This window comes from Brienomyrus brachyistius, chromosome 16, assembly GCF_023856365.1.
Source record: "Brienomyrus brachyistius isolate T26 chromosome 16, BBRACH_0.4, whole genome shotgun sequence".
Taxonomy (NCBI): Eukaryota; Metazoa; Chordata; class Actinopteri; order Osteoglossiformes; family Mormyridae; genus Brienomyrus; species Brienomyrus brachyistius.
Window position 1 is genome coordinate 18,165,962 of NC_064548.1, and position 12,312 is coordinate 18,178,273.

The 12,312-nt window shown below is 39.0% G+C and overlaps 1 protein-coding gene across 1 annotated transcript in view; it reads right to left on the reverse strand.

The window, feature by feature from the left end:
* Positions 1 to 12,312, reverse strand: part of LOC125710309 (gamma-aminobutyric acid receptor subunit gamma-3-like) — a 50,442-nt gene that overhangs the window by 7,984 nt on the left and 30,146 nt on the right. Inside the window, exons 6-7 of the mRNA XM_048979891.1 lie at positions 4,644 to 4,781; positions 556 to 708 (exon numbers count right to left, since the gene is read on the reverse strand). Coding sequence (XP_048835848.1) covers positions 556 to 708; positions 4,644 to 4,781 — 291 coding nt within the window. The remainder of the gene's footprint in view (positions 1 to 555; positions 709 to 4,643; positions 4,782 to 12,312) is intronic.

Here is a 12,312-nt window from a genome sequence, read left to right on the forward strand (position 1 = left end):
AAGAAACGATCCTCTCTTTTCAGAGAAAGTACCACGGCCTTGCATTAGTAGGTGATGCTTCTCATCCCATGTCACACTATTTAAACAACCAATAAAGAAAAGCTAACACAGTGTCATATATAAAGAAGCATTAAAACACGCACATGCCACGTCAGAGTGAGCACATTCCATCTGGGTTTGAATTTAAAACTGAGTGCATCTCTAAAATCTCCAGATCATATTTTAGTTTTAATATTTTTCATGGTTTATGTCAAGTGTTTAAGTGTCTCTTTGATATGACATTCCCTGAAGAAGAAGAAAAAAATCCGTTGACTTTCACGGAGCTACTTTTTCACTTTTCTGTTATCTTCCAGCAGAGTTTGACCTCACTGTCACGCTGCTGAATCATTTTATCACGGCAGACAATCTGAATGAGCTGTTTGCTTGGTCTTCACAAACACCGGCGCCTTGATATAGAAGTTCAGTTTATCTCATCTCTGGTTCATTAATCAAATCAGTACAAGCAAGAATGTGTCCGCAAGAACTTTCCATGATGCATTTACTTTGAGAACCTACCTAATGCTGTTCTGGCTGGTGTGGCGTCTTTTTTAATCCAGAAGGAGACCCATGACAGGACCACAGTAAGAATGCATGGGATGTAGGTTTGTATGGTGAAGTAGCCCATTCTTCTGCTTAAATCAAAGTATACTGTCATCACCACATAGTCACCTGGAGACGGGGGAAAAAAAATATATATATTAAGTGCTGCATTTTGCCAGCAAAGTTACAACAGAAAATAATTGCCAATTAGTTATGCGTTTGATACAGCTTTCAGATTAAGTTTACTGTGTGTTAACCTGCCTTTTATAATAGCATATCAGGCTGGGCTATAGTCCCTATGGTTGAGACTGACTGGAGTATTTGTTAGCAGATAACAGGGGGAAACTGGGAATACAGCGAGAAATCCTTATTAAGTGAACAAAACAGTTTTTATTATACGGTGTGTTAAGATTTTATATATGTTTCACACAATCTGCTGAATTTGTCCATAGTTTTTCATTTCAATATACTTTTTTTATGAGCTAAATAAATCACTTGCTCTCTGTTGCATTACGGTAACATGACCTTTTCTTTTTGTGACACCATTTGTTTTATTGAAAACGCTTTGAAAGTTCGCAATTAGTGAGTGTTGCCCTGATTTTTCGCTTCCATTCCATATACGATATTTTTCATTTTTGTAAGACAACTACCAGTACAGACTTCAAATGCATTAACATTAGCGACACCACTCCAGATGACTTAGGATTTGCTGGAAGATTGCAATTACATATAAAGAAAATACCCCACATCTTTCCTTTAACGATATATTTTACCAAATACCACAGTAAACTATTTAAAAAAAAAACTATTATAAATAAAAACACTGAGTAGACTCCCCAAGGGGCATCAGTTAAATTTTAATTCCATTTAGACGTGATACAAGCAGCAACTTCAACATCACAAAAACAAACTAAAATACTTGAAGTAAAAATGTTCATGAGACGGCAAAGGCCGGCATTCTCTAACACTGAGTGTGGTCGTCTAATGTAATTCATTCCGCCATCCTCTCTGTACTTCCTTGCCAATGAAAGTTTCCTTGTCTTTTGAAAGAATCGTCCAGTGTTTTTTATTTCAGTGTGTTCACTTGCTTGACCTACGAGGACACAGTGCTGATGCCACCTTGTGATGCCATTGCAGTGGCATTGCAAATACTACTGGAGGCTATTGGACTGTTTTCATTTTGCACTTTAAAATATTTCTACACTGCAGACTATAATACCCTAGCAAACTTCAATCTCACTGAGTATTGATTAGTCTGATCCACTTACCCGTTTTCACTCGTGTCACAATACCAGCTTGCTTACTTACACCCTTGCAACTAAAGAAATTGTGAACGTCTCCATTTCTGATTATGTTCCATATTAATCTTTGCTTTATTCATATTTATATGATTCTGGATTATCACAAATTCTCTTTCAGTGCCTAATGTACCTTCACTCTCCTTCTGGGTTGATTATTGATTTGGTTTTTGTAAAGTCCGCTATTGGGATCTTAGCCTGCGAGTTTCGTGCCTTCACGGCACAGATATTTAGCATGATTTAATATCTGAGGTAACTTATTTCATCTTGTCTGAATGATTAATTTTAAGTCTCACTGTCACATGTTGTGAGCATTTATATTTAGGGCTACATCACATCTACACAACAGCATACAAACACTCTGCGAAAGATAAATTAAAGTTGAAGTGGATCTTAATTTGACTTGTAGCCAATACTGATCCTTTAAATTATGCTTAATTCAACTTAGATAAGGATCTGGAAGAGTGAACTGGGAAACTACTTTAAATTGTGCATTAATACACGATAAGGTATTTCACAGTAAATAAATAAGAAAACGTCTACCACACTTATTTCAATGTGTTTGCGGTGGCCATTTAATGTAGGTAAAACTACACTGAAGCAAAGGAAACTTCAGGTATCACTAAATAAACAAACAAATAAGAAAACATTATTTATGCATTTTAAAGAACCTTTTGGATGCGTCAATGCAAAGTGCGCATGGTTCATTTTGGGTATAAAATAAATATTTTTTTGTACGAATTACTACATATATGAATGATAAATAAGAAGATGTAACCAGTCAGCAGGACAGATATTTATGCCGATATGGAAATCAGAAAAAAAGGTGATGCTAACTCATTGTGGCAGTGTGGGAGGGGCATGGGTTTCCTGGCAGATTTAGGTGCTCAGCACTATATCGGGCCCCAGATTTTACCCCCCACTGTGGGGGGAGGGACCAGATGACATTTTGTCAGGCAGCCCTGAATTCCTAACTTCGCCCATGATAGTACTCAATCTTTTTTTTTTTTTACCTAAATCACTTAGATTATTAAGATGCCATGAACTATACACAGAATAAAGTACATACAACATCTTATAATATTACACCGCAGGAAAGAACATAGTCCATTATTTTTTAAAGAGAATTGCACTTGCACTCAACAAGTTTCAATGCTGACACAAGGATGGTAACAGACATTATATTCATCACTGGGAGAGAAAGTCATTTTAGAGCTTCAGATTGATCTGAGACTCTTTGTGCTGAAGGCAAAAGTAAATCCATTCAGATGAAAAGTAAATGTTGGTGAAGACTGAACTGAACCGACAGCTGAGCAACTTTAAATACCAGTCACACCAGTACATCTCTAGCCTGGTATCACATTAAATTGATTTTCTATATTTTGACCAATTATGTACATTCGGGTAGCACATGTAATGACCTGGTAATTATTGTGTTATTCACAAAGAACAGGTTTGTTCAATACCATCCATGCATCCATTTTCCAAACTGCTTATCCTTCTGGGTTGCGGGGGGGTCTGGAAGCCTATCCCGGAAGCTATGGGCACAAGGCAGGGAACAACCTAGGATGAGGAGCCAGCCCATCGCAGTGTTCAATATCAACATTATACAATGTTTAAAAGTAATTAAGAGTAGACACATCGATCTTTCATTAACAGAAGATTCAGGAACTCCTGTGCAAATCTAATTACTTGTTTTTCTCCTTCGCTTTTTTGGCAGCACCACACATTCCTGCACGGTAGTGCACACTGATTGGTCAGAGGGAGCTCCTCCAGTTTCCCTACCCTGCTGTCTCCCTGTGGGAGCATTAAGCTGTACAGTCTCCAGTTTTCCATTGAACAGCAGGACCTACGTGAGAAAGTCTTGCTTTCCAATGGGTGCGCACAACCACTGTTGAAACTCCAGTGTGGTCTCCTAAAAGTGCGGAAAAAGTCAGACCAGAAGGACTCACGGTGTGAAGAGGGATGTCACATATGATAAGGACACTGCTATTCACACGGAGGAGTACAAGAACTGAGACACATGCTTTACATTCAGCCAAGTAATCAAATTCTCCCTATCTGTGATTGTCCAATATGCGAGTCTCATTCATTTGACTTAAGTTCAAGTCCTACCTCTGCTCTGTGTGTGGGGAGTCTCCCCATGTAGCGTGGTTTTCCATCAGCTAGTCAACTTTCCTCAAAGACATGCAGTTAGGCTAACTGGGGTCTCTAAAGTGTCCATAAAACATGATTATGTGAGAACACTGCGGTGGATTGGCATCCTGACCATGCCGGACCCTAGTCTTGCGCCTTATGCTGCTTGCGATAGACTCCAGGTCCCCTGTGACCCCGATCAGGATAGAAGGTTAGAAGATGGATGGATGGACATTGTCCAGGATAAATGATTGTACATGTACTGTATTTTTGCTCAGGAAATTGAGCGCATGGATTTTAGAATTATGCTACCAGACAATTTTAGCTTCCTTGCAATAGATAAAATTGCAGAAATACATCAGCATCAATCAGGGACACGATGTTCTGGTAACACTTTACTTGAGGGGGCACAAATAATGTAGTAGTACACTCTTACTTAATGTATTGATTAACTAGAAACAATGTGCTAGTTACGTACCGATTCCATGTTCATTCATCATTGCTCAATCATGATGTATTTCATGTAGTTACTATATTTGTTCATGATTTGTAGTGACAAAGTTACTAAGCAAAGTGTTACACATTTTCATGGAAAAAATAGTTATGATAATACTACTACCCTCTCCTTACCTGCAGAAGTTTTCATTATGTCTGTGGTATTTCGTAAGCCCATAAAATCAAACTGGTAAAGTCTCCATGACTTTTGATCTGCAGCCTCTACTGAGTTCTTCCTCCACTTGTACACCATCTCATCTTGAGGGTATCCATCTGTATTCACAAACAGTGTGTGATGTTAGACTGCGACATCCATTAGACTGACGAAGGACTTGCTCTTCTAGGCCGCAGGGCTTAAAGAGCATCACTTTTCTTTTTGCTTGTAGACAGATAATAAAAAGCTAATTTGAAACTGAGGAGGGAAAAAAAATCACGGAAGCAAGTGTTGTGTTTAATCCATCTTCATGTTATGGCTGACCTCCGGGGCTATTTTTGTCTCAGTATTGCAATATCTCAATCCATGTTCTTACAATAGGATTTCATAAATCTTCATCATAAATAATTACCTTGCATTCACAACATAGTATCTGACTTTCCAAAGTACCAGTAATGTAGGGATAACAGAGTTTTATCAGGTAGTATGCAATTCAATTAGTATGGGAGCAAACTGTTGCCTCACACCTCAAGAGGACTGAAAGTCTGCCAGTACGTTTCTTGTATGTAGTTAAGCATTTCACAATAAAGGTATGGATTGACCAATGGATGGATGGATGGACGCATGCATATATGCATGGATGCTGAATGTAGTTTGTACTGTGTGTGTATAAGCCCTGCAGTGGAGTGACATGCTGTTCAGGGCGTGTCCCAGCCTTCTGTGTTATGCTGTCTGTTATCCTATCAAAGATGAGCAGTTGGAAGATGGATAGATCTCAAATGGTGCAGAGGGGATTTGAAGAGCTGGTTTGTTCCGGTTTTATGAGTATCCACTGCCCCATTTGACATTTAATGAATGGGAACATCAACATAATTAACTTTTTTTTTAAAAACCTGAAACAATCCTATTGACCAGAAAAGTCTCTGCCTTCAAGAAAGGCCGCAAGATCCGTCTGCTTCAGGAAATCCTCCGCTAGCCTGACACCCCTCTATGCTCTCGGAATGTTCTTACACTGCATTTCTCCTTATTTACAGTAGTTGTCTCATTAGGTTTGTACTTTGTTGGAAGACGTTATGTAGCTCTTGTTCCTGTACAAATTACACTTGTACCTGGGCATTGAATGAAAACTCAGTCTAGCTGCACCTATGTCTAGTTGACGCCTTGACAACCATATGTTTGTAATATGCTAATTTGTCTCGCTTGTATGTCGCTTTGGGAAAAAAAAATGCTAAACAACATGCATGTCATTGCAAAAGTAAATGGTTTTGATTGACTTTTACCTCCAGGTATAAAATTTTCAGCACATCATGTAAAGATTCTGCACAAGATCAATTTTACTAAAAATAACTCACTTGTTTGTTAAACCACATGTTCATATTACTTTGTTTTCTAAAACTAAAGCCAAATAATTTAATTAAAACCCACTGTTCTATGATGAGCATAGCTCATGCAATTTATAAATAGCTTCACAAAACAAATATGGGTGTCCAAACGACATTTAGGGGCAAATATATAACTAGGCCTACAGTATGTGTTGGCCATTATGATTAACTCAACATAAATACCCGGAGAAACGTCCACATTCATAATGAGCCCTTAAGAGCTGCCCAGTTGCTGGTTAGGCTCTACTGTATATCCTATGATATTTTGTGACATTTTATCACACCGTTCATTCTTCTGTCACATATCCCTTCCGTACTTGACAGCGAATTTATAAAAGGAATCAAAATGCAGAAGAGATGACAATGGCTCTTTCATTTTTAGAAAGCTCTGACTTTTAGCGGGGCAACCCCATGCTGTAAATAGAATTAAACTAAATACCGGCCCTTCTGTCTGTCAATAAATAATTTACTAAATGGGCCGAAAGGACACTTCAGCTGAGAAACTGTTTGTCCGATATCAGTGACGTCCTCTCTGCTCTGTCTCAAACACTCACTTTCTAAGTTGCTGCTTAATAAATTCCTGAGAAGCCCGAAGGCTTGGTTACTTAAAAAGAAGCAAATTATATGTATGCAGAAAAAAACAAACAACCTTGAGAAAGATGCGACTGCCAGATGATTTATCACAGTAATAACACTGGTGAATACTGTACTGTCCAAGCAAACCATTATGAATTATGAAAAGCATTGCAGTTTAAGTCTCAAGAGTGTTTCTTTGTATATTATCTGGTGATGATGCCGATCCATGGATTATGAGAGCTTACTGTTTCATAAGGAAAGCAGATGTGTTATTTACACCTCTGCATTTTCTCCACATTTCTCCTAAATAACAATATCTGACAGGATGAATAAAACTGAACATCACCTCTTTTTGGGGGCATGGTTCCTGTGACCAGTGTACTGACACCAGCTCCTACCGCAAGACAGCAAACACTCAGTGTTAATTACCTTTTTATGTGCATCTTGGTGTGCATTGGGTTGTGGGTGGATAGATATATATATTTAAATAAACTTCAAAAATGTCCTCCTACATGTTTTTTTTTTTAAATCTAGTTTCCTTACCGATTATCCAGTGTGGGGTCTAGGTTTACCTGGGACTTAGCCATGAACCACAAAGCACAAGAGAACATCCTGGATGGGATACCAGTTCATCACAGGACACACACACACACACACACACACACACACACACAAAGTTACTTACAAACACTAATCCTCACAAATGGGAATTTTTTTGAATTATGCGAGGAAACCAAAATGCCCAGAAGAAACCCGCATGACCAAAGGGAGATTATATACACAGCTGGCGTCTATAGCCAAGGGGGGCTTGTTACTGCAGCTGAATTCTGCATCATTCATACATACTCATCACACAGTGACAAAGAAAAGCAAATACCTACTAGCATATCACAATTGTTCCCCAAAAGTCTGATTCAGGCTCCGGAGAGATATAACGGAAATCATAGTATCAGTGACAGATCTATTAAGATGCCCTCTAAGCTCGTCATACAATATACATCCAGATGGCATTTCTGAACTGTTTCACTGTTTAATATAATGTATTTGTCTTTGTCAAGTCTTTTGTATTGAACTGCTACCCAGCATGCAACAGTAATGAATCACTGATCGTTTTTTAATTTCTTCTAAAATGCATGATCCATTCACAGCTTATTGCCATGTCCTCCCTGGACACTGTATAAAGTATAAGGTTCAATGTGTGAACGGCTAATGCAAAATGGAAGTTATACGCTAATAAATATGACCCTTGACATTTTCGGTATTTGAGTTGCAGCATTTGAGACTTGATAATAAATGGAGCCATCGTCTCACACATTTTTATACGATGTTTCAATCAGCACTGAATTTGCAGCAACGCCACCGGTTTACATGCATGGAGATTGTAATTGAAGAATGGCAGCTAAACTGAATTCTCTGCTTACAGGTGTCATTTTGTGACTCTGCCCTAAGGATGTAATAATAAATGTAAATATCTGGCGGCAATACAAAAGCTGATTGTGAGATTCTGATTATGAAAACAGGTCAGGATTAGGTACTTTATCGGTGACATTTGCAAATGTGTGCATACATTTATGCAAACACTAATGCTTTAGACACAGATGTAATTCCTTTGTAGTGGAATTACTACGTACTACAGTACATACTAATTTGCTATGTTATGCTGAAATACCTCAATGTTGGGTGAAGGTTCCTTTTATATTACATTCAGGTAATACCACTATTCAGAATAAATATGTATCTTGTAGTGCAAAGTAAATAAGTAGATGATTGTGCTCCTTTAGTGGTTAAAAAGGGTCATACGGCAACCACTAGCAAATCGCTTTTCTGGCATTCCATTAGCTACTGAAGGGCATCAGTCTTGAACACAGCATGACAATGTTTTGAATGCAGATTCCGAACCACCTCACTTAAAAAGCAGGAGCGGCCGCGATGCAGCACTGCAACGTTCCCGAAAAGCACGAAGGACGCATCGGCGCATAATGAATGTGCTTCTCTCTATGCCCCACTGCCTCCATTAATTTTCCAGGAGACCTAAAGGTGTGGAAATCAGGCAGTAGTAGGTGGATGTTGTAGAAAACCAATTTTCTGTCAGCATATTTCCTCTATACTAACTATAACACGAACTGCAACCTTAGTCAACAGTCATTCAGATCCAGACGATAATTATAGTCAGTAGACACAGTAAACATCATTTAGAGTGAAACACAGGAGTGATGTGCGCGTAAAACCTGAAGTTTCTGTTTACAGAAGAGCCTCCAAAGCTGGACTAAGGACTTGATTCTTTCTTTGAATTCCATCTTCCCTGGAATCGAATGTCTCATAAATGCCACTGAAAGTAAGCAGGGCTTTTTGCAGCTGGATAACTGATCATGAAGATGTCGACTGATGTTCGCGTGACTCTTAATAACTACTGTTTCCTTTTAGTTGTTAGCTGTCAGACTGTACCCCAGCTTCGTGCCTATTTCTGCAGGCCTCGCTGTGTGTCCTGACCACCGTAACTGGTTTGGAAGATGGACAAATGGAATTCTCAGCTTGATTTATGCTCTTGCTTTCAGTAAAATTGCTGAAAATCAGATTAATCAGAAGGGTGGCTGTTTTATGATGAACTTGAAAAGTTGTTTTTGTTAGTAAATCTCCTGTTCTTTAAGAGGGAGTTATTTGTGCATACTCCTCGGAATTAACATAAGAATCTTATATAGTGTAAAACACACTTTTCACTCAAATATTTGGAAGGGTTATTCAATTGTCATTTTTTTCTGTTTCACTTTGACAAATTAAGAGCTTTTAACAGGTTGACAAAAAAAAAAAATCATATAATTCTGAGAAAGTTGAATAGTGCCCCTTACAACCTGTGTTGTCCATAATTCACTATCAGGGAAATTAAATTTTCTCATCCTCCCCCAGAATCATAAACCATAGTAGTTGTTTAATGGATGAGACCTGCTGAGGTGAAAGCAAACCAGCTAATGTCCCCGGCGCTTCTGATAACTAAGGGCTACATGTGACAAACTCCTTTGCCGCTTCCCCTCTAAGGTGTAAATTAAAACATTCCCAAGTCCTTTTTTTATTACTGCAATAAATCTCAAGGTAAATGTATTACTAATGAACTTGGAACAGCTGCAAATCTTCTTTTTTTTTTGTCTGAAAACAACCCTGTTCAGGTCCAAAATTCCTTATAATATCAGATACTATGCAGGATAGAAACAAATTCAATTTCTTTTCCAATTACACGTTTAATAAAAAAGGGCTTTTATGGTGATGCCGTTTTCCCAAGTAGCCAACTGCCTTGAGAGATCACAGGAAGTCTTTTCGGAAAGCAATTCAGACCTGAAAGGAGACCAACACAAACGTGACGTTCCCAGTTTCAGGTTTCAATCTGCCGTCTGTGATACATCTCTGAACTGGAGAGTTTGCCGTTTAATAGTTATAAACGTCCAAGTATAAAAAGCCCTGTTTGCTCAAAGCTTCATGGTCTTTGTTACCAGCTGCTCAGTGAACTGGACAGATGCTCCATAACTCGTCAGATGACAGCCAGTTCAGCCCTTGCTTGGCAGCTGTGACCTAACTGCCGGGGGAGTGTGGCAATGCGAGTCAGGACCCGCGATCAGAAGGTTATAAGTTCAAATCCTGTGGTCTGGAGAATGATTTCACAATTCGGCCCTTCACCAAGACTCTTAACTATTCTAGATAATGACAGTCTCTGATTTTCAATGTAAATGTCACCACAAACCTTGAAAGAAAGTGATTAGAAAAGTCTTCAGTCTGAAAATAGCTAAAGGAGCAGAACATAACAGAGGTTTTTTCCCCAAGAATAATCTAATTGGACTAATCCTAGTTCATTTAAAAGTAATCATATCATTCCCTAGTACAAGTATGAAGTATTACAGCATTGGCTCATTCCCTCTGTAATTATCCAATCAAATGCACCCAGTGGTATGTTATGAAATCATCTGTTTTAGCCTTAGTGGTACAGATATATTGACGTGCATTGATTCTTTCCTCAGAGAAATAGTGCCTGGATATAAATTATGAGCTTCTCTTACAGATATTTTATTTGCAATCAGACTAATGCACCATGTTGATTTAAGGAATATCAAAATAGTTGAGAATGTGTTTTAAACAAAACATGACGAAATCACACTGTGGGAGGTGGTCATTTCTGGGAAAGGTGACTCATTCATTCACCTATAGCTCATTACCAATTATATATAATATATAATGTTTCCTGTATTCTGTATTTCAAAATATCTGCATCCACCGTTACAAGTGAAAGAAACAGGTAGGGCCATATCTGACCCCAGAGCTCCCGTTTTCAGCACCACCCTCAAATGCAAACAGGCGGTGCGACTTGAGAAACATTTCACAATATCAGATTTAAATATGTGCTCCGTTAGCGTGCCAGTTTTACATGCCAAAGTTGTAGAGTTCTAGTACAGTTGGAGGACAGGAATCGCACATTGCAGGGGCACATTAGCATTTTGTTCAAGATTAAACAGATCGAGGGATTTATAGATACGGCTCAATCGGAGAACTCAGCCAATTCAGAATTGGCGGTCGTCCCTCCTGCACCCTGAACCGTCTCCAGTTCAGCGACGGCACCAGCAACAAGCACATGTGACTCCTGGGTCACGGTCAGACAGGGACCCAAGAGCTCACAGACCAGACCTCCTCTACACCAGTCCCTGACTCAGCTCCGAAATAGGTTATCTGCTCTTAGCAGTGCGTCTGTCGAAGCAGATAAGGCGCTAACATTTGGAGACTCGATAGAATTCCTAACAATTCTGTAAAGCAGTGGTTACTGCAAATTGCCACCCTGTGGCCACGCTGGCACTAATGATATAAAGTCCCAAAAACCAGAGGTATCAAAGAGGATGAAAATGTCGCAATATAATTATTTCTGGTCACTTACTAATTATTTAGGGAGGGGTTGAAACCTACAATATATTAGAGAACTCTCTCTGAACCGCTGGTTACTTGGAGACTTGGTATGCATCTGGAAGCACGGCATTTATTAATAATTGGGACCTCTTTTGGTCGGAGAGGTCTCCATCCTAGCTGCGCAGGATAGTTTATGCCATCTGAAATCATCCAAAATTGCCTGGCCGATTATCACGGGAGCCACTCGTGCCTTGGCCTTGTGACCATAAATCGAAGGCTGCTTATCTTCCACCTTGAGCGCGTTTCTGGCACCGAGATTCTCAGCATCATAACATCCCCTAAATCACATATGTATTCCAAAGCAGAGCTGAGTGAATGTAGGCAGAGTTTAACGGCTATTGCTAGACATTCCTACAGGAAATTCATGTGCTGATACTTTCATTTAAACTCCACTGATGCAATTAAATCAGTTACAAAGTGAAGCTACCGTTAAACGCTGATTATTGAATGTTACCGACATGGTGCTCAACACCGGTTCAGGCCGGTGAATATTAACAGAAACGTGGGTAATACCCACAAACACCAGTTCTTTAGCTGAAGCTTCAATTTGTTACAAAAGCCTCGATCTTTTGGGTGTGGAGGTACCCTGGCAGGCATCTTTATGCATCCATAAAAATTTAATCAAAAACCGTAACGGACTTTATTATATGTGAAACAATGCTACTTAAAATCTGAACAGCCTGTGCATATATTCTTACAATATATGCATTGTACACACTGACTTTGTTTGTTTAGAGAAAATTATAATGCCTGG